The sequence below is a fragment of the Ursus maritimus genome, unplaced genomic scaffold, assembly GCF_017311325.1.
Source record: "Ursus maritimus isolate PB19 unplaced genomic scaffold, ASM1731132v1 scaffold_6, whole genome shotgun sequence".
NCBI classification, from domain to species: Eukaryota; Metazoa; Chordata; class Mammalia; order Carnivora; family Ursidae; genus Ursus; species Ursus maritimus.
The window spans coordinates 30,495,504-30,513,775 of NW_024426774.1; the positions used below are offsets into that span (position 1 = coordinate 30,495,504).

Below are 18,272 nucleotides of genomic sequence, written 5' to 3' on the forward strand. Positions count from 1 at the left end.
TTTTTTTTTTTTTTGCCCTCCTTATTTTTTTTTTTTTAATGATTTTTTATTATATTATGTTAGTCACCATACAGTACATCCCCGGTTTCCGATGCAAGGCTCGATGATTCATTAGTTGTGTATAACACCCAGTGCGCCATGCAATACGTGCCCTCCTTACTACCCATCACCAGTCTATCCCATTCCCCCACCCCCCTCCCCTCTGAAGTCCTCAGTTTGTTTCTCATAGTCCATAGTCTCTCATGTTTCATTCCCCCTTCTGATTACCCCCCCTTTCTTTATCCCTTTCTTCCCCTACTGATCATCCTAGTTCTTATGTTCCATAGATGAGAGAAATCATATGATAGTTGTCTTTCTCTGCTTGACTTATTTCACTTAGCATTATCTCCTCCAGTGCTGTCCATGTTGTAGCAAATGTTGAGAACTCGTTCTTTCTGATAGCTGAGTAATATTCCATTGTATATATGGACCACAACTTCTTAATCCAGTCATCTGTTGAAGGGCATCTCGGCTCCTTCCACAATTTAGCTATTGTGGACATTGCTGCTATAAACATTGGGGTGCATATGGCCCTTCTCTTCACTACGTCTGTATCTTTGGGGTAAATACCCAGTAGTGCAATGGCTGGATCATAGGGTAGCTCAATTTTTAACTTTTTAAGGGACCTCCACACTGTCTTCCAGAGTGGCTGTACCAACTTGCATTCCCACCAACAATGTAGGAGGGATCCCCTTTCTCCACATCCTCTCCAACAATTGCTGTTTCTTTTGGCATGTGAATTTTGCATCCCGATTTTCAGTACTTTTCTCTTCAGCTCCACAAACCACAGCCTGCCTAGAGGCAGGACACAACCTAAAGAATGTGTGGGAAGGAGGTAAATAATCAATGACTAGACTGGAAATACTCCTTTCAAAGGGATAGGTGTTTTGTTTTGTTTTTCTCCCCCTAGATTCATCTTGCATCCACTGGCTCGTTCACTGCCTATCATGTAATTTGTTTTGGAGCAGACCAGAGGCATGGGTCCCCGAGCTGATGGATGGCGGACACTGCAGGCTAAAGGCAGGTCCTGTGGATGTTAAAAGAAGAGAAGTGGGCAAATCCCAGGTAGTGAGGTTGCTAAGGTGCATTCCAAAGTGGGCTAAGGATGAAAAGGATTCACCTTGCTTCCAAATCCAAAACATTATGTACACACACACACACACACACACACACACACACACACATATATTGGTGGGGGAGAGACTCTCGAGCAGGCTCCAAGCCTGATGCAGGGTCTGGCATGGGGCTCGACATGGGGCTAGATGTGGGGCTCAGTGTGGGTCTCAATCCCACGACCCTGAGGATGATGACCTAAGCTGAAATCAAGAGTTGGATGCTTAAGCAACGGAGCCACCCAAGTGCTCCACAGGTCATCCTACTTTCGGTCCTGTAGTTCTGAAAACCCTCTTTAGGGCTGAGACAGAGCCTTAAATCCCTTTGTTCCACCTCTCTCAGCCTGGATTTCCTGTGGCCAAGTTCTTCCTCCCTTAGCCTCTACATCCATGACTACTGATTATCAGATTTTTAGGTAAGATAACACTTAACCAATTAATTATTAATAATTAATTACACCTAATTAGCACATTAGATTATGTGCTAAATAGTTACTATTTGCAGTGTTTAGGAGGTTTATCCTCTTACTCAATAAGTTTTTAGTGAGCTTCTACTCTGTGTAAGAACGTAGAATGAGCACCAAGGATACTAAGAGGTAGAAAATAGCCTCTTTTCTCAAGAAGTTTATAATCTATTTAGAAAATGAGATTATTTATGTAAGATAAATAACAGTAGAAAGTCATGGTTAAGGTTCCAATTGAGTTCTACAGATATTCCAAGAAAGGAGGGGTAATATCCTACTGGATTGAAGGAGGAAGTTCCAGAGGTCAGGAGCCTGAGTTAGACTTGGGGAAGGAGTCAGGATTTGACAGCTGGGGTAGGGTGAGGAGGGCAGACCAGGAAGCACAGAAAGGGAGAGCCAAGGCAGGGATGTAGACAATGCATTAACTCAGGAGGCTGGAATACCTCCTACGTATTGGAAACGAGGTTGGAGAGGAAGGTCAGGGATGTTGCGGAGGACCTAGAAAAAATAATTTATGTATTATATTTTACAACTCGAGTTTTTGAGCAGGAGTAAGAAATGATCAAGTGATATTTAAAGGAAAATACTCTAGTAGCATTGTCGAGTGTTGACTAAACTAATTACGAAGATCCTACAGAGGTTGAGGCACGGAACAGTCAGTGTTGAAACAAAGAGAATGAAAAGGGAAGGAGGAAATTTAAGAAATCTGACAAAGAAAGACTCAGAAGGACTTCACTGCTGGATTGGAGGAGGAGAGGAAGTTCGTTCGGAGGTCTTGAGCCTGGGTCAATGGTAGTGCCAGTGACAGAGCTAGGGAACTCCCACCGGGGAGCCTGGATAGGCTAATGATGACCAGTGTGATTTAAACAGCTTGAGTTTGAGGTGACCATGGAACTGTCAAGTGACAATATTCATTAGAGAGAGATATAACAACAAGGGATGCCCATTTAGCAGAAGAGAAGAGAAAAGATCAGAAAAACAGCTGGTTTTGTTTCCTTCCCTCAAAATAAAGACCTAAGTACTAAAAAACAGCTAAAACTGCATAGTGGAAGAATTAAGGATTAGGAAATTATGAATGGCTTAGCATAATTCCAGCTTGGGGTATAGTGGGTTTTTTGTTTTGTTTTCATTTTTGTTTTTTGTTTTTTTGATTGAACAAAAGAACAATTATGGGAGGCTGAGGGGACTGAGGGGGCTGGGGAAGGGAGGCGGTTGGTTGCTATATCCCCATGTTGCTGAGTAGTATTTAGACACCCTCAGCATTTTAGAGTTCCGAGGACTTTGAGAGCCTCCTCGTCCTAGAGATGAGAAAACGGAAGCCCAGAGAGAGTACGTGGCTTCCTCTTGGCCCCGCAGAGTCAGAAGTCAGGGTTGGATCTCAGTCAAGTATTCCTCCCATCCCCCTCCCCCCCAACCCTGCTAGTCAGCAGGTGTACTACCCTCCTGATTGGGGGGGAACATTTTTACATCGATCTATAGTGGGATGCCGGGTGAAAAGGTTCAGATTGCATTATCAAAAAGCAAAATGGATGGTCTATGAAAAGCACTAAGCACACAGCACTGGAGGCAGGAAATGATGAGGTGCAGCACGTGTGCACCCCCTGTTAGACTGACTTGCCTTCCGTGAGGGAACCATTTTGAAATGGCATCAGAACAAGATGAAACTGGCATAATCTATGCAAGTAAAGATTTCCTTATAGCATGTTTAAGCAGCCCTAGAATAGATTTCAAGTGAGATTGTTTCAGTGTGTTTCCATATCTATTTTTAAAGGTTCTGGAGATTAGGATTGCTATCTAACAATATGGGATGGGAGAAGCATGTAATTCAGTTTGGAGTCAGGAGGATGAAGAACTTCTGTTTTTCATTTACTTATTCCTGTCCCAACTTGTTCCCAAAAGGAAATTGAAACAGAGCAACAAGAGATTTAGGAATCAGGATATAGCTTCTTAGCAAAACCAGCCCCAATGTGTTCTGGTCTCTTTATGAAGTATTTCTAGATCTTTTCACTTTGTGCCAGACTTGCCAGATATTGGTAAGTGGTAAGAAATTACTCATTGGTTGGGTGCATGATGCCTTAACTCTAGGAAGTCCTGTATGAAGTAGGCTGAAATTAAAAAAGAAATAATCAAGCTAATGATGAATTTACATTTTTCATCGATGAATAAAAATGTTGACTATTTCTTCTATCTAGGTTAATGTGTTGTTTAACTCTAGTAATAACAGGTTATAAGATGACCCTTGCCTTAGTGAGGATAGGTGACAGCTGAAGAGAATGGCCAAGGCAGGCTTATGAAGGGTACGACACTTGAACTGCCCTTTGAGGGCTGAGTGGGATCTGGGCTGGCAGAGTGCAGAGGGTTTTAAGGCAGGGCACCTGCAGGGACTGCGATCCTCAGGTAGAAATGCATACAGCGCGTGGGTAGACCAGTTCTGCAGGGACAATGTTGTCGCTTTTTAGTGGCCTAAGACCATCACGGACCCCTGTCAACAGTGCATGAGCTGTGGGGCTATTCTTCTAACTGAGGTTATAGATTTGCGGGGTTTGTCTGTGACTTCCAACACCTGGAGTCTTTGTTCGCTGGGAGGTAATGAGAAATTACAGTCCTTCTGAGGATTGGATTTTACTCTATTCTCCTTTCTAGCAGTTCTGAAAATGCCAAAGGCAGATCCAAATTGGATGTCATTTTATCTGTACTATGAAAAAACATCTCCCAGGAGAGGCAGCAGTAACCTGGTTTCCCCTCTCACCTAAAAAAGGCTTTGGTGACTGATGATCTATTTCACAAGGTACTACTAACTCGGCCACGTGATCCAGCTCTTGTGAGGCCTGCTGCTGCCTCTTGCCTCTGCCTCAGCAGGAGGCATACTTCCTGAGGACTAGTTACGGTTTGCCATTTGGATACACATCTCCCGAGCTCAGGACTCTTCCCTTCAGGGTTCTCCCAGGAGCCTCTCTCGCCCTTTGCTGTCTTCCCGCCTGTCCCATCAGGACCAGCCTGGTGAAAATACAGTGACAGTCATTTCATCTTCCTCTCAAGTAGGCGTTTACCTTGCACTGGGGCAACACTGTACCCTCCGCCTCCTGCAGAGTGTCCCGGAGAGGCTCTTAACTTCAACTCAGGTGAATCCAGGGAGAGAACCTGTTTGAGAGGGTGAAATTAAAGTGAGTTGAACCAGGATAAGAAAAGAGAGAGAGCCCATCCTCCTAACCAGACCCATGCTACAGCATTGAGGTTCACAAAATTCAGTTTGGGCACATTTATGCCAGTCAATAAAATGAGTCAGAAGAGCGCCTGGAGGGGCGCCTGGGTGACACAGCGGTTAAGCGTCTGCCTTCGGCTCAGGGCGTGATCCCGGCATTATGGGATCGAGCCCCACATCAGGCTCTTCCGCTATGAGCCTGCTTCTTCCTCTCCCACTCCCCCTGCTTGTGTTCCCTCTCTCGCTGGCTGTCTCTATCTCTATCGAATAAATAAATAAATAAAATCTTTAAAAAAAAAAAAAAAAAGAAGAGCGCCTGGAAGTAATAGGGTCTGAAACTGTTGATACGTTTTGATGTCTTAAATGACATGATAAACTAAATTTTAATTTTAATTTTAAAATAATTCTAACCATTGGGTTGTTTTTGTGTGTGTGTGTGATAGCATACTGGTGTTCTTTTTTTCCAATTGTTGTTGACAAATGGCAACTCAACCAAATTACTCTATCCTGACTGATCCCAGGTAAACAAACCAAAAAATTAATGTGCCTGTGGAGTGGAAGTGAAAGGATCTTTGTTAATTTGTATTCTGATGTAAAGAACCTCTGTGTGCCCTTGAACTCTGGAATTGCCCGCTCTTTGCTCCTCTTCTCACTGGCTTTGGTAGTTATAATTAGTTTTACTGTGGCGCCGTTTGCTAAGAGATGGCAAGATCTCTAAGCCAATGGTGGGCACAGGGGATATGGTTCTGCTACTAAACCTTTGCTTGATGGGTTTTATCCCCCCTAATAAAAATCACCTTGAGGCTAAACTCTTTCTCTATTTACCAGTAATTCTTTTTGCTTATGTGAAGCACCATGTGGTAGAAGGCATGTTTCTCTTGTCATCCTGGATGAGAATTCAGTTCACTCCCACAAGTATTTGTTGATCACAAGCCCTAGAAGGGCACAAGGAGCTGGGGACACAGAGATGAATAAAACCCCACTCTGCTCCCAAGTTGCTCACAGTCTGCTGAGGGGACCAGCATTTAGGCAGTTAACCAAGGACGTGATGATGGCCTTGTGACCTGGTTCCGTGGCAGGGGCTGCCCTGTTTCTAGCAACATCCATATTTGGGAAAAAGTCAATTAAGAGGCTGACTTGAGGACCGAGGACCATTTTCAAAATAAGACTGCTTATTTTGGTGGATGTCTGGAGGCAGAGTCCTAGATTTTAATTCTTTAATGTATTGCCTTTGCCACCATAAGCTGCTATGTATTCAAGAATGATTTGGTTATCTATGTTTTTAGAAGCAGGTGTAAAAAATTACATTATCATTGGGTATCATCATTGTAATCACTTGCATCCATGCTTATATATTGTGAAATTTGTTTTATCTCCTTATCATTTTGCTTCTAAGGGTCACGCTATGCTCTCTGTTTTCTTGCATTATGTTGATTAATGAATTATATTAGATTTATAAGCATCCAGCTATTTTTATACTCTAGAACAAACTCACAGGGTTGTATTTTTGCTGATATTTGATTTAGAATATTTGTACATTTATTTATTTAAGTTTTTCTAGAGCAGATTTGGTATCAGAACCTCATGGGATAGACTTAGGGATTTACATATATACTATTCCTTGGTACAGATTACATAATACAGTCACTGCTATTTTCAGAAACTTCTTGTGATATTACCCTAGGTTATTTCTTATTTGAGGGGTAGATATTTGACACCCCCCCTTCAATATCTTCTCTAGATAGTTGTTGCGGTTGACTTTACAGTTTTTAAAGCTCAGCAATCTGTTTTCCTAGAAAATTGTCCATTTCATTTGGCTTTAAAAATTATTGGCAACAAATGACATATAGAATTTTTTAAATACTATTTCATACCCTCTGAATTGGTGGTAACATCCCTCTTTTTTGTCCTATTTTGTATTCTTTATCTTTCTCTCAATCACCCTCTGTCTTGTCAGGCTCGCTAGAACTTTTCTCCTTTTACCAATCCATTCAACCTGTTTGTTCAAATGGCTCTCCGAGCCCATGTAGGAAGGAATACATTTTTAAACACAGTAAAAGTGGTTTCTTCTATTATAGTGCTTTGAGATCCTGTGGCATGAAGTGGTTTATTCAAAGATCTAGGTTAATACAGTAATGGTCTTGGAGCTACTTCTGAAGTAACTTTGGGCACATACTTAATTGTTGAGAGCTTCAGTTTCCTTCCATATAAGCTGGATGGTAACAATGCCCAGCACAGCACAGCTGCAATGAACAACAAAGACAACGTAGGAGAGAGTGCAAACTATGGCATGTGTACAAAAAAGGTCATGAAATATGTCATTTCATGAAACCTTGGTCGCTTCTAAGCTATAGAGAAAAACAACCCCCTTAGAAATTTTTTTAAGCATTTTTCTACATCGCAAAGATCATATAGATTTGCCTCTGTGAAAACATTTGCAGGATTTGTCCTGATGAATTAACTTTAGTTTCAGGGGAAAATATTTCCTCATCACCCTCCCCTCAACATAAAAAGTTCTCATTCTACTAAATTAGAAATGTGCACTAAAGACCCATTCAATAAAGGACACTGAAATGGAAATTAACTCAAGTCTGCTTTCAATTAATTTCAATTCCCCAAAGTGCCAAACTTTCCTTTTCTGTCACAGCAGTAATTGGAAAGTAATAGACAATCCTAAGTTTTTGTGGTCTTTCGTGTGTATGTGTGTGTGTGGTATACATTCTAGGTCAGCCTAGGGGAGGGTCAGGAGATTTTTTTTTTTTTTTTGGTGTTCTTTAGGCTTCTATTAACTTTATTAATATTATTAACTTAATTATTTGAATGAATTTCATAAAAATCTGGCTATCACTTCTTAGGTTAATTCCTATTTCTCTACTGCAATAATTTTAGAACCTTTGTCTTTCAGTAGCAGAAACAGATTTTAAAAGGAAATCCTTCCCAAAGCTGCAGTTTGTTAATCAGAGAAGAACGGAGAGACTCTGGTTGAAGGGGATGGAGAGGGGAGCCCAGGACCCCACAAGCTTGGTGGCTTTCTCCCTGTTCCCAAGGCAGGTTCAAAAACGGCCGAGGGCTTAGAGGAGTACAGACTGAAAACCATTGTTCTATATAATGATCAGGCATGGTTTAGTAACTTATAGCCTCTTCCTAAAAACCTAACAAGCAGTGTTTTCCAAGCGTCTGCCAGGGTCCACATGGGTGTGTTTAGAGGCTGGCTCTGCCACTCTAGAGATAGAAAGACAGGAGAGACACTGGGAAGGAGAAGAAGCCACATTAATTTGGTGAGAGGAAAGCATCCACCAGTTAGTGATTCCAGGGCAACGAAGGACAGGCTAGAGAATGGGCTCAGGACTGTAAGTAAAATCTCAAAGGGGATGTCAGAATGTAGTAAGGCTTTTTCCAGAAAAAGTCATACTTCTTTTCCATGTAATCTTGTTATTCTCCCTTTTAAAATGTGCCTTTAGATATATGTTACTTATTTTTATGATCACAGTGTTTGAACTAGTAATTCTCTTCTGGAAAACTTGCCTAAGAAAAAAAATGTCTTAAATATGAAAAGAAAAAAAAGCTATATTCCTTTTAACATTTATTTATTACAGTGAAAAACAAAAAACTATCCTAATGTTCAATAATTGGGGGAAGGAAGGAAAACCGACACATTTCCTCAAACAACTATTTTTTAGTAACTAGATATAATGACTGTGTAACGATCTGGAGAAAGACACAGGTAATAAAAGCACCCGTTCTGAAATCACAGAGACCTGAGTTCCAATTCTGGCTCCCTCTGCCGTTTTTTATCCGTGATCCTGGGTATATTATTACCTCTTTTTCCCAATCCTCAATATTCTCATCTATAAAACGAGGATAATGATACATGCTCAGTAGGACCAATATGAAGATTCAATTAAATGGGACAATATCAATAAATATGAAGCAGTAGAGCTTGGCACATAGCAGCTGTTCAATAAATGTTATTTCTCTCTCCACCATTCTTTTTCTTTTTCTTCTTTTAAGGTTTTATTTATTTATTTGACAAAGCGAGAGAGTAGAAGCAGGGAGAGCATCAAAGAGAGAGGGAGAAGACCTTGGGATCATGACCTGAGCCAAAGGCAAATGCTTAACCGACTGAGCCACCCAGGTGCCCTCCACCATTCTTTATATAGCATACAGAAAGATGCGTAAGCTCTATCAGCAGATTTGTTGACAAACTTAAGGAAATACATGGTTTCCTAGGAAAACATAAATTACAGAATTAAGTAGAAAAATTGAGTACATCAACGACCTTTGAGAAAATTGAAAAGGGTTTAAAGATCTGTCTACCTTTAAAAAAAAAAGGCACCAGGTCCAAATGGTTTCATAGCTATGCTCTATTATCTTTCAAACAACAGATAATTTCAATTAAACTGAAATTTTTCCAAATTATAGGAAAAGATTGAAAACTCTCTAATTCATTTTAAGAAGCTAGCATAACCTTAATACCAAAAGAGAATAAAAGACAAAAAACAATAAACCTTCCACAGATCAAAATCATTCATGAATATAGATGCAAAATGTCTAAATATTAACAAATAGAATCCAGCAGGGTATCAAAAGAGATCTATCCTATGACCAAGCAAATATTATAGGAATGTAAGGATGATTCAACATCAGGGAAGCAGCATAATTCATTATAATAATAAATTAAAGGAAAAAAAGCAATTCTATCAATAGCTATTGAGAGGACTAGTAAAATACAATAATCATTCCTAATAAGAAATTTTAGTAAAATAGAACTAAAAAGAAATTATTTAAATATGATAGCGATTATTTACCAAAGATAGCAAGTATCATTCTAAATGACTTTAAAGCCATTTACAGTAAAATCAGAAAATGGGTCATAATGTCCACTATCACTATTAGTGGTGGTGTTATTCTGGAAGCTCTAAGAAATACAATAAGATAGGACAGTGAAATAACCAGTACAAATATTTGAAAATAAGGATAAAAATCACCTAGAAAGGGGGCACCTGGCTGGCTCAGTCAGAAGAGTGTGTGACTCTTGATCTCGGGGTCATGGGTTTGAGCCCTATGTTACTAAAAAATAAAATAAAATAAATTTAAAAGTTACCTAGAAATCTCAAGAAATACTCATTTACTTATTTTATTTTTTATTTTTTTTTAAGATTTTATTTATTTATTCGACAGAAATAGAGACAGCCAGCGAGAGAGGGAACACAAGCAGGGGGAGTGGGAGAGGAAGAAGCAGGCTCACAGCGGAGGAGCCCGATGTGGGGCCCGATCCCAGAACGCCGGGATCACGCCCTGAGCCGAAGGCAGACGCCCAACCGCTGTGCCACCCAGGCGCCCCTACTTATTTTATTTTTTAAGTGGGCTCCATGCTGGGCTTGAACTCACGACCCTGAGATTAAGATCTGAGCTGAGATCAAGAGTTGGATGCTTAATTGACTGAGCCACCCAGCTGCCCCAAGAAAAACTCATTTAGAAATCTTCTATAATTAATAAAGGAATTTACTAAGGTGGCTAATGTAAAATAAATACAAAAAAAAAAAAAAAAACCAGAGAATACAAAAACCAGCTAGAAGTGGAAGTGGGAAAATGCCCTTCATAATAGCAATAAAAATTATAAAATACTGAAGAATAAATTTCACAGGAACAGTACAGGATCTTTAAGAAGAAAACAATAAAATCTGATCAAAAGACCTAAAGCAAGATCCAGGCAAATACTTTTGGATGACAAGATCTGATGTAAAAAAAAGATCAGTTGTCCCAAATTAACATATAAATCTAATGCAATTCCAACGGAAATCCTAATTTTTTTTAATGGATAAAATGATCTTGGAGTTCATTTATTCATATGGAGAAATAAATGTCAGGTAAAGCAAATAATAAAAAAATAATAGTTGACTTGCCTTACCAAATGTCTTTAAAACACAGAAGAACATCTATAATTTGTGGTTTGGGAATAGAAACAGATCAGAATGGGACAGAGGGCCCATAAAGGATCTCTGTGTATATGGGAATTCAATGTGTGACAAAAATAATGTTCAAATTCCATGAAGGAAAAGGATGGCTAGGTAATGACTGGTGCAGGCACAAGCAGCTATCTGCCTGGAAGATAAACAAATCCAGCACTCTCTCGCGCCACTTACAATAACAAGTTCCAAATGAATTGAACACTTAAAAATAATGAAAGACTTAGAAGAAAATCTAGGGAAACATGTATATACAATCTTGGGGCTGCAGAGAGCTTTTAAAGCAGTGTAAGAAATCTAGAAGTAAATAAGGAAAAAGATCTGTTTGACTTCATAAATTTAAAAATGTTTCAATAGCAAAAGTGACCACAAAGTCAGAAGACAAAAAAGATAGATGGGAAAAATATTCAAAACTCACACGACAAATGAAAATCTAATCTCAGTTATGTGAAAACCCTTACTAATTGATAAGGAAAAAACAGACGACCCAATGGAAAAATATGCAAAGCAGAGGAACAGGTAATCCCAAAGCAGCAAATCTAAATGTACAGTCAGTCTATGGAGAGATGCTCAGTAGCACTAGCAATTAGCAAAAGTAACTATGGAATATCACTTGTCACTCACCTGATTGGCAAGAACTTAAAAGTGTTAACATCCGCTATAGGCTGGGATCCAGGAGAGGAGATACTCCTGCAATATTCTTGAGGGAAATGAGAATAATTACAGCCCTTTTGTGAAATGGCCTAGTCTTACCTGTTAAAATCCTACATAATTAAAAGCACCAGTGTGTAAGGCTCTATGTACTAAGCTGTTTGTTATAGCACTGTTTGCAGGGGCAAAATAATGCAAAGAGAGGGAATGTACATTAATACAGAAATCATTAACATAGGTCATTCGTACCCCAGGTACTATGCAGCCACTAAAAATAATTTATTTGATCTATACCAATTAACTTGGAAAGATTGCCACAATGTATTATTAAGTGAAAGAAATTAGATGCAGGGAGGTTTCATTTGAACCTACAATGACATGTATGCTCTTGTACGTGTGTGTGTATGATTATATGAGGATGGAGAGAGGAATGGAAGAAACTAGCAGATTGTTAACACTGCTCGGGACCGGGGAGGAACACTCCAACTCTCTGCTCACATGGCCACCATAAAAACAACATGAGTAACAAGGATCCAATTTTTAAAAAGAAAGTAAAACACTTATGCTATAACATAGGTGACACAGTGATGCACGTAGGTCCATTAACAGTCATGCAAAACATTCAAGAGGAAAAAGATTGGCAGGTAATACAGCTGAATGATCATCACGGTTGTTTAAGTAGAGGCATTATAGTTGTTTTTTTCCTCTATATAGTCTAAATTTTCTCTAATGCAGTTTTGTTGCTTTTGTAAATAAATAACTAAAACAAAAATTCTAATTTATTTCTGTGAACCACACACTTTTTTATTATGTCTTTAACCAGTCACTATAGGTACATATGTGAGCTTAAGGATGTCCTAACTCTGAAAATCTGTACATTTTATCTATGACACCTGAGAGGTATTTTCAGTTTGTTTTCAATTAGTTGTAGATTAGACACCTAAATCCCTAGGAAATAATTATCCATAAAAATATAGCTTTACATATTTCAACATTTCTTTTCCCCCATAAACAGTAACAGATATCACTTCTAACAGTAATTTTCAAAGCTGCGTGGCTTTGGGCCGGTCATTTCTCTTCCTGTCCCTAGGCCTCAGTTTCTTCACCTATAAATGAAGAAACTGGATGAAATAATTTTCTCATGGCCTTTGGCTCTAACTTTCTGTGATTTAATTTACATACCTCATAGAATGCATTAGATGTCAAACAAATGAACAATTGCTAAGGAGAAAAAAATTTTCATCTGAGTAATACTTACATCAGCTGTAAAAGACATTCAGGTAACTAGAGAAGATGCCCAACCTTGACATAACTTTCATGCTCAAATGAAAAATGTGTAAGATTCCAAAGACTGTATAGCCTTGATTTTCTTGATATCCCTCATTTATAATTATATAGCTGTTGATCGATGCTTTTTCATTCATGTTTACACTTCTGCCCCTGCCAACTTATTATTTTGCTTTACAGACCTCAATATATGAATGAAAACCTTTTTTTAAAGAAAGACATGAGTGGGAGGGGCAGAAGGAGAGGGAGAGAGAATCTCAAGCAGACTCCCTGCTGAGCATGGAACCGACCTGGGGCTCAATCTCATGACCCTGAGATCATGACCTGAGTTGAACCCAAGAGTTGGAAGCTTAACTGACTGCACCACCCAGGCACCCCTAAATGAAAAGTTTGAATTCTATTTTCTTGAGGTGTAACTTGTAGAAAATAAAATGCACCCAATGAAAACATACATTTTTATGAGTTTTGACAAATTTATGCACGTGTATAACCACTACCACAATTAAGCAATAGAACATTTCTATCACCCTAAAAAGTTCCCTGTGCCTCTTCCCAATTAATCCCCACCTCCTATCCTAGGTAATTACTGATCTGCATTTTGTCACTCTAGGTTAGATATGTCCTTTCTAGGGCAATGAACACATTTTTGCCTTGTGTTTTCTCAATCTTGGATAGTGTTAATATACTTTGACAGTTTCAATCAGGTTTCTCAGTTGCAAGCAACAGAAAAGAGCTCTGGCTGATTTCAGCAGCAAAGGAGTTTGCTGAAAGGCTATGGGCAGCTCATAGAATTGCTGGGAGAACAAGACTGGGATGATGCAGCCAGCAACAAAGCCCCAAATCGTAGAGTACAGCTTTTCTGGTGAGGAAAGCACCACAAGCAGCACTTGGAGTTACCTCAACTCCGTACCAGATCATGGTCCCCCCCACCACCCTTGCTGCCACTGCTATTTTAGGAACTCTGTTTCTTAGAAAGTACGAAGTACATCCAGTGTATCTGTCCTAGGAAATCCTTCTGCAACTGCCAGTGTCAACTGAAGTGAGTAAATCTGAGTGGCATATCCTTGTGAAGGTCATGTGCTCTTCATGCCTAAGCTGCAAGAGAGGCTAGGAGAAACCACCACTTTCAGCGTCTAGAGTCAAGCTTCATAAGATGGGAGGATTCCCCCAACATTGCAAAGGGTTAAAATTCTAGATGGCCAAAAAGAGGGCCAATGTCCAAAACACTAATGGTTATGTTTGTTTGTTAGATTGCATTCTGAACGTGTGGCTTCATGTCTGACGGTCACTACAACCAGGCCACATTTGATAACACCGCCTGCGTGTAAAGTGGTCTACCAGAGGCCGAAAGTGGGAATGAGGTCATCAAGGCGCTTACTGTGTAATGAAATAGAAACAGATGTATTGGCCCTTGTACTTGCTTGCAAGTTTTTTCTTCTTAAGATGATTTCCCTCAACTGTAGCCTGTTAATAAAATCAATGGGTCGAAAGTAATTGATTTGATCCAGAAAAGAATGTAGTATATTAAAAAGTACTGTAATTTTAAGTAACAAGTTTCATATCTATTACAAAATACTTAACCTTTAACTTTTAAACTAAATATTAACTTGATATTTTTACTCTTCTGGAATTACATAAACCTCAAGTTGCCTCTAATAGCTGTGTTCATTTAAATTATTTTAAGTTAACACATAAAGTAAGTCCAGTTACTTCACCAGTTCTACCTGCTATCCCTTATTCTTGATTTTAACTGCCAGGTCCAGAGAAGAAGGGGTGGCCTGATCCAGGGACAATGAGGATGTAATGTTGAAGAATCAGCTGGAGGAAAGAAGCAACAGGCACCATGGAAAAGACCAAAACAAAGCAAGGTTAGATTTTTCCTATGTCTTGCTTTAGATCTCGGGATTTAAGAAATGTAGGTTTCAGTCTTCTCTTGCCATTGTATCAAAACATGATAATATGTTGCCTTGACTATTCTCATCTCCTTATCATCATATAATGACCATGAAGAGCAGAGACTTGGTGCTGGAGAAACAGGAAATGCTATATATATAATTTGGTCTGAGTAGTTACCTAATTTTTCTTAGCAATAAATTTAAGACTTGCTTCAGAACAAGCTGCTGAATAAGGCCAAGATACAGATTCAACTAATAAACATCCGACACCTTCTAGGTTAGCCTAAGTTATGTTAGCACATAAGTGCTCTCTTTTTATCTTTACCATATAGAATTAACCATATAGAAATAGTTTTGTTATCATCTCCAATTTACAGATAAGGAAACATTCATAGAGGAGTTAGGCTACAATCACAAAATGTCAAAGTTTGATCTGGGAGCCTGGTTTCTGTTCTCATGTTCTGGTTCTTGCCACGATACCAGGCTGTTGGGACACAGTATAAAACAGGCTAAGTAATCTCTACCCAAGCTTGTGTGAGGAGTTTTGGTGACCTCAAACCACCTGGATTTTATAGGAACAGCCTTCTGTCTGTGTAAGTTCTGGGATGAGGTTATGTATTCCTCTAAGGAAGGGTTTTCTATACCAGCATGTCTTCAGAAAACAATATACACATCCATACAACCAAATACGTGCAACCGGTGCTTTCATCTATAAACTGTTTGATTCATACAAGGTGGCACAATGGAACTATAATAAGTGGATGAGCAATGAGCTGCATGTTTACATGGGCTGTTCTGTCTTCATGGCCAGCCAATATGGTTCTGAAAGGTACTAAGCCAACCTTTTTTTCCCTGGTTTGTAAGTGGTTTTTATAACCTACTACGTCCTTTGTATTTGCCCTGCGTTTCACAGTATCTGGGGTTGCCAATATTCTTTTCTTTTTGCCTGCATCCTTCCCAGAATCTTTCCAGTGATAATTCCCTTTACCCACCCTCTTGCCCAGGAAGAGAGTAAGGTTACCTTAGCGGAACTGGGCAGTGACAGGAGAGAGCTTAGAAGTTTGGCAAGGACATTTTATGCAGGCTTCCTGAGAACAACAGAGTGACAACTGGACAAGTGTCTGGTGTAGCCTTCCTGAGTATAGAACTACCCCCTCAAGTAAACTCCTGTCAGCCCCAAGAACATGAGGGAAACCCTTCATGGGCCTTCCCTTCTGGTTGGTTAATGTTCACTAATCATTCAGTTTGGTTGAGAAACTTCCCCACTGTGGTAGAACATGTTTGGCTTTGTTTTGCTTTGTTTTTTACTGTAAGAGTTGTATCAGGGAGATATGGTTAGGTCATTAAGATGTGAATATAGAAACCACTTACACCAGCTTATATTTAATTCTTGTATCATTGGTTTCTTGTCATGCAACCACAGATTTAAGATCCTATGAGTCCCCTGACTCCCTGCATGTGTGTGAAAAGGATAGGGACAGAATGAGTCGTGTTCTTTGAACAAAGCTCTTTCTTCCTACAGGAGAGAATGAACATATGCCGATGAATAACCCTTCCACGCAGATTTACCAGGTAAAGACAACTAGATCGTTTTGAACACTCCTGTGATAGTGATGACTGTCGCTTACGTATAAAGTTTTCTAGTACTCACAAGTGCCTGCACATCCGTCATTGCCTTGATTCACTTACCAGGACCATGAGGTAGGAAGGGGCAGAGAGTGCTGCTCATGTCGCACCTTTGAGAAAACTGTTGAGTGAAGGACAGCTTATCCAGGTTCTAAATTACAGCACGACTCCCACGTTCACTCCACTTTCCTTGCCTGTCACCACCATCATTCTGGCCATGACGCTGTGCTGAGAGGAAGGAGAGAGCAAGCTCTGTTTTTCTTGGTTTCCTATTTCAGCAGGGAGAATTGAGGACTGAAAGGGGGTTAACACTGCAGATGTTCATGTAGGGTGATCGAAAAAATGTTAAGCTCCCTTTAAACAATGGAAATAATTTAATTTCCAAGGAAGATAAAAATTCTGTAAAACATTTTATAATATGTTTGCAACAAGGGTCATATGGGGCTGCTTTGGCTTTCACACAGTATTTATTTGGGGTCTATCTTCTAAATGCAAATTTAAAGTAAAATTCTGTCCTTAAAAATCATGGATGTTTATTCTGATATAATTTGTAATATAAAAGAAGCTTGGGCTAGGAAAATCCATGCTCCCCTCTAGAGTTAAGGCACTGTTATCTGGAATGCAGGAAAGGGAAGAAAGAACTAGCAGCGCTCAGTGGGGGCTGGGAGAAAGAGTGATTTCAAAGTTGGCTGTAAAGTTTTAAGCTTTGGTAAGGATAAAGAGTGGTCTTCTGAAAAGAGCTATAGGAATCCAGAAGAGTGGAGAGTTTTAGGAGAAATGTTATTTAGATTTGTTGAGTTTAAGTGATAGTAAGGTGAAAATAACAACTAGTTCCCAGAAATCTCACGTAAGAAATCAATGCTGTGGGCCAATCAGGGTGAACCAACACAGGATTATGAAAACATTTTTGTAATTGTGATGCTCCTAGACCAAGACCAGCAGTGGGAAGGGATAGAGGAAATAGCCTCATTTCAATTTAATACATATTTATTGAGAAGTTACTATGTGTAAAATCAACTGCTTGGTCTAATGAGAAATAAAACAGATGCAACAGACAGTTGCAACTGATTTTTAAATGTCCGGTACCTGGAAAACACATGCAATGAATAACTCAAACAGGTAGGCTGTTGGAAGGATTACAACAGAGGCACCGATGTGGTGGAGGGATGAATGAATATTGGCTGAAGGATTTGAACCAGGCATTTAAGGACAGACTGGTCATTTGGTAAGTGGATATGGGGAAGGGTGTTTCAAGCAGAGGGACCAGCTTGAACAAAGGCCTGGGAGCAGGAGTGAGTCTTCACTCAGTGCTGATTTGATGCCTCATTTGTCCACGACCTCCAAATGCCTTCCCTGCCCACCTCCCCTCTGTTCACATCTGACCTGTGTATGGCATTGGAATGACTGTGAGTATGTCTTTAAACTTAGGAATGATTTAAAGTCTATTATAGATTTTATGTAGGTCACTCCCTGAATGTTGGCTAAATATAGCGGCAGTGAGGGGTGGCCTCATTCTCTTATTGTATCACAAATCCAAGTACATCTGTTCGCAGTGGAACAAATGAAGCAGTGGAAGTGAAGTTGTTCTATGTGACCTCTATGATGCTGTGATTATAACCCCATCCTTGTTTTAAAAGAATGCTTCCTAAACCCCAGTCTGTTTACTCCAAGCAACACTTACCAAAAGAAGATGAAGGAGAAGTAAAGAAAGAAGAGGAGGAAGAGGAAGGAGGGAAACAGGGAGAGGTTAACTATAATAGAATACAATCTATACCAAAAAGGGAGAGCAAAATAAGAAATTTGAAGAAAATATGATGTTTTAGCCATTTGCTATTTTATTTTCTTAATAGACCCCCATCCCTACCTGAAATTATAGTTAATATTATCTTGTTTATTTATTTTTTTATTGTCTGTTTCCTTCTCTAGAATGTAAGCTCCAAGGGCAGGGATTTAGTACATTTTGCTCTCTGTTGTATCCTCAGCATAAAGTACAGTGCCTGGAATATAACACATATTCAATAAATATT

General features: G+C 39.4%; 1 protein-coding gene and 1 long non-coding RNA gene across 5 annotated transcripts in view; one reads left to right on the plus strand and one right to left on the minus strand.

Moving 5' to 3' along the window:
• LOC121100995 overlaps window positions 1-18,272 on the minus strand; it is a 50,669-nt gene that overhangs the window by 12,283 nt on the left and 20,114 nt on the right. For 2 of the 3 annotated variants that reach the window (XR_005832812.1, XR_005832814.1), the window contains 5 exons: window positions 16,309-16,473; window positions 14,449-14,542; window positions 14,103-14,188; window positions 11,411-11,486; window positions 4,666-4,756 (listed from right to left, as the gene is read on the minus strand). This is a non-coding gene — a long non-coding RNA (uncharacterized LOC121100995). The remainder of the gene's footprint in view (window positions 1-4,665; window positions 4,757-11,410; window positions 11,487-14,102; window positions 14,189-14,448; window positions 14,543-16,308; window positions 16,474-18,272) is intronic. The other variant, XR_005832813.1, reaches the window with a different exon arrangement.
• Window positions 14,568-18,272, plus strand: part of ARHGEF33 (Rho guanine nucleotide exchange factor 33) — a 45,816-nt gene continuing 42,111 nt past the window's right edge. For both annotated transcript variants that reach the window (XM_040623131.1, XM_040623132.1), the window contains exons 1-2: window positions 14,568-14,592; window positions 16,142-16,191. In XM_040623131.1, coding sequence (XP_040479065.1) covers window positions 14,568-14,592; window positions 16,142-16,191 — 75 coding nt within the window. The remainder of the gene's footprint in view (window positions 14,593-16,141; window positions 16,192-18,272) is intronic.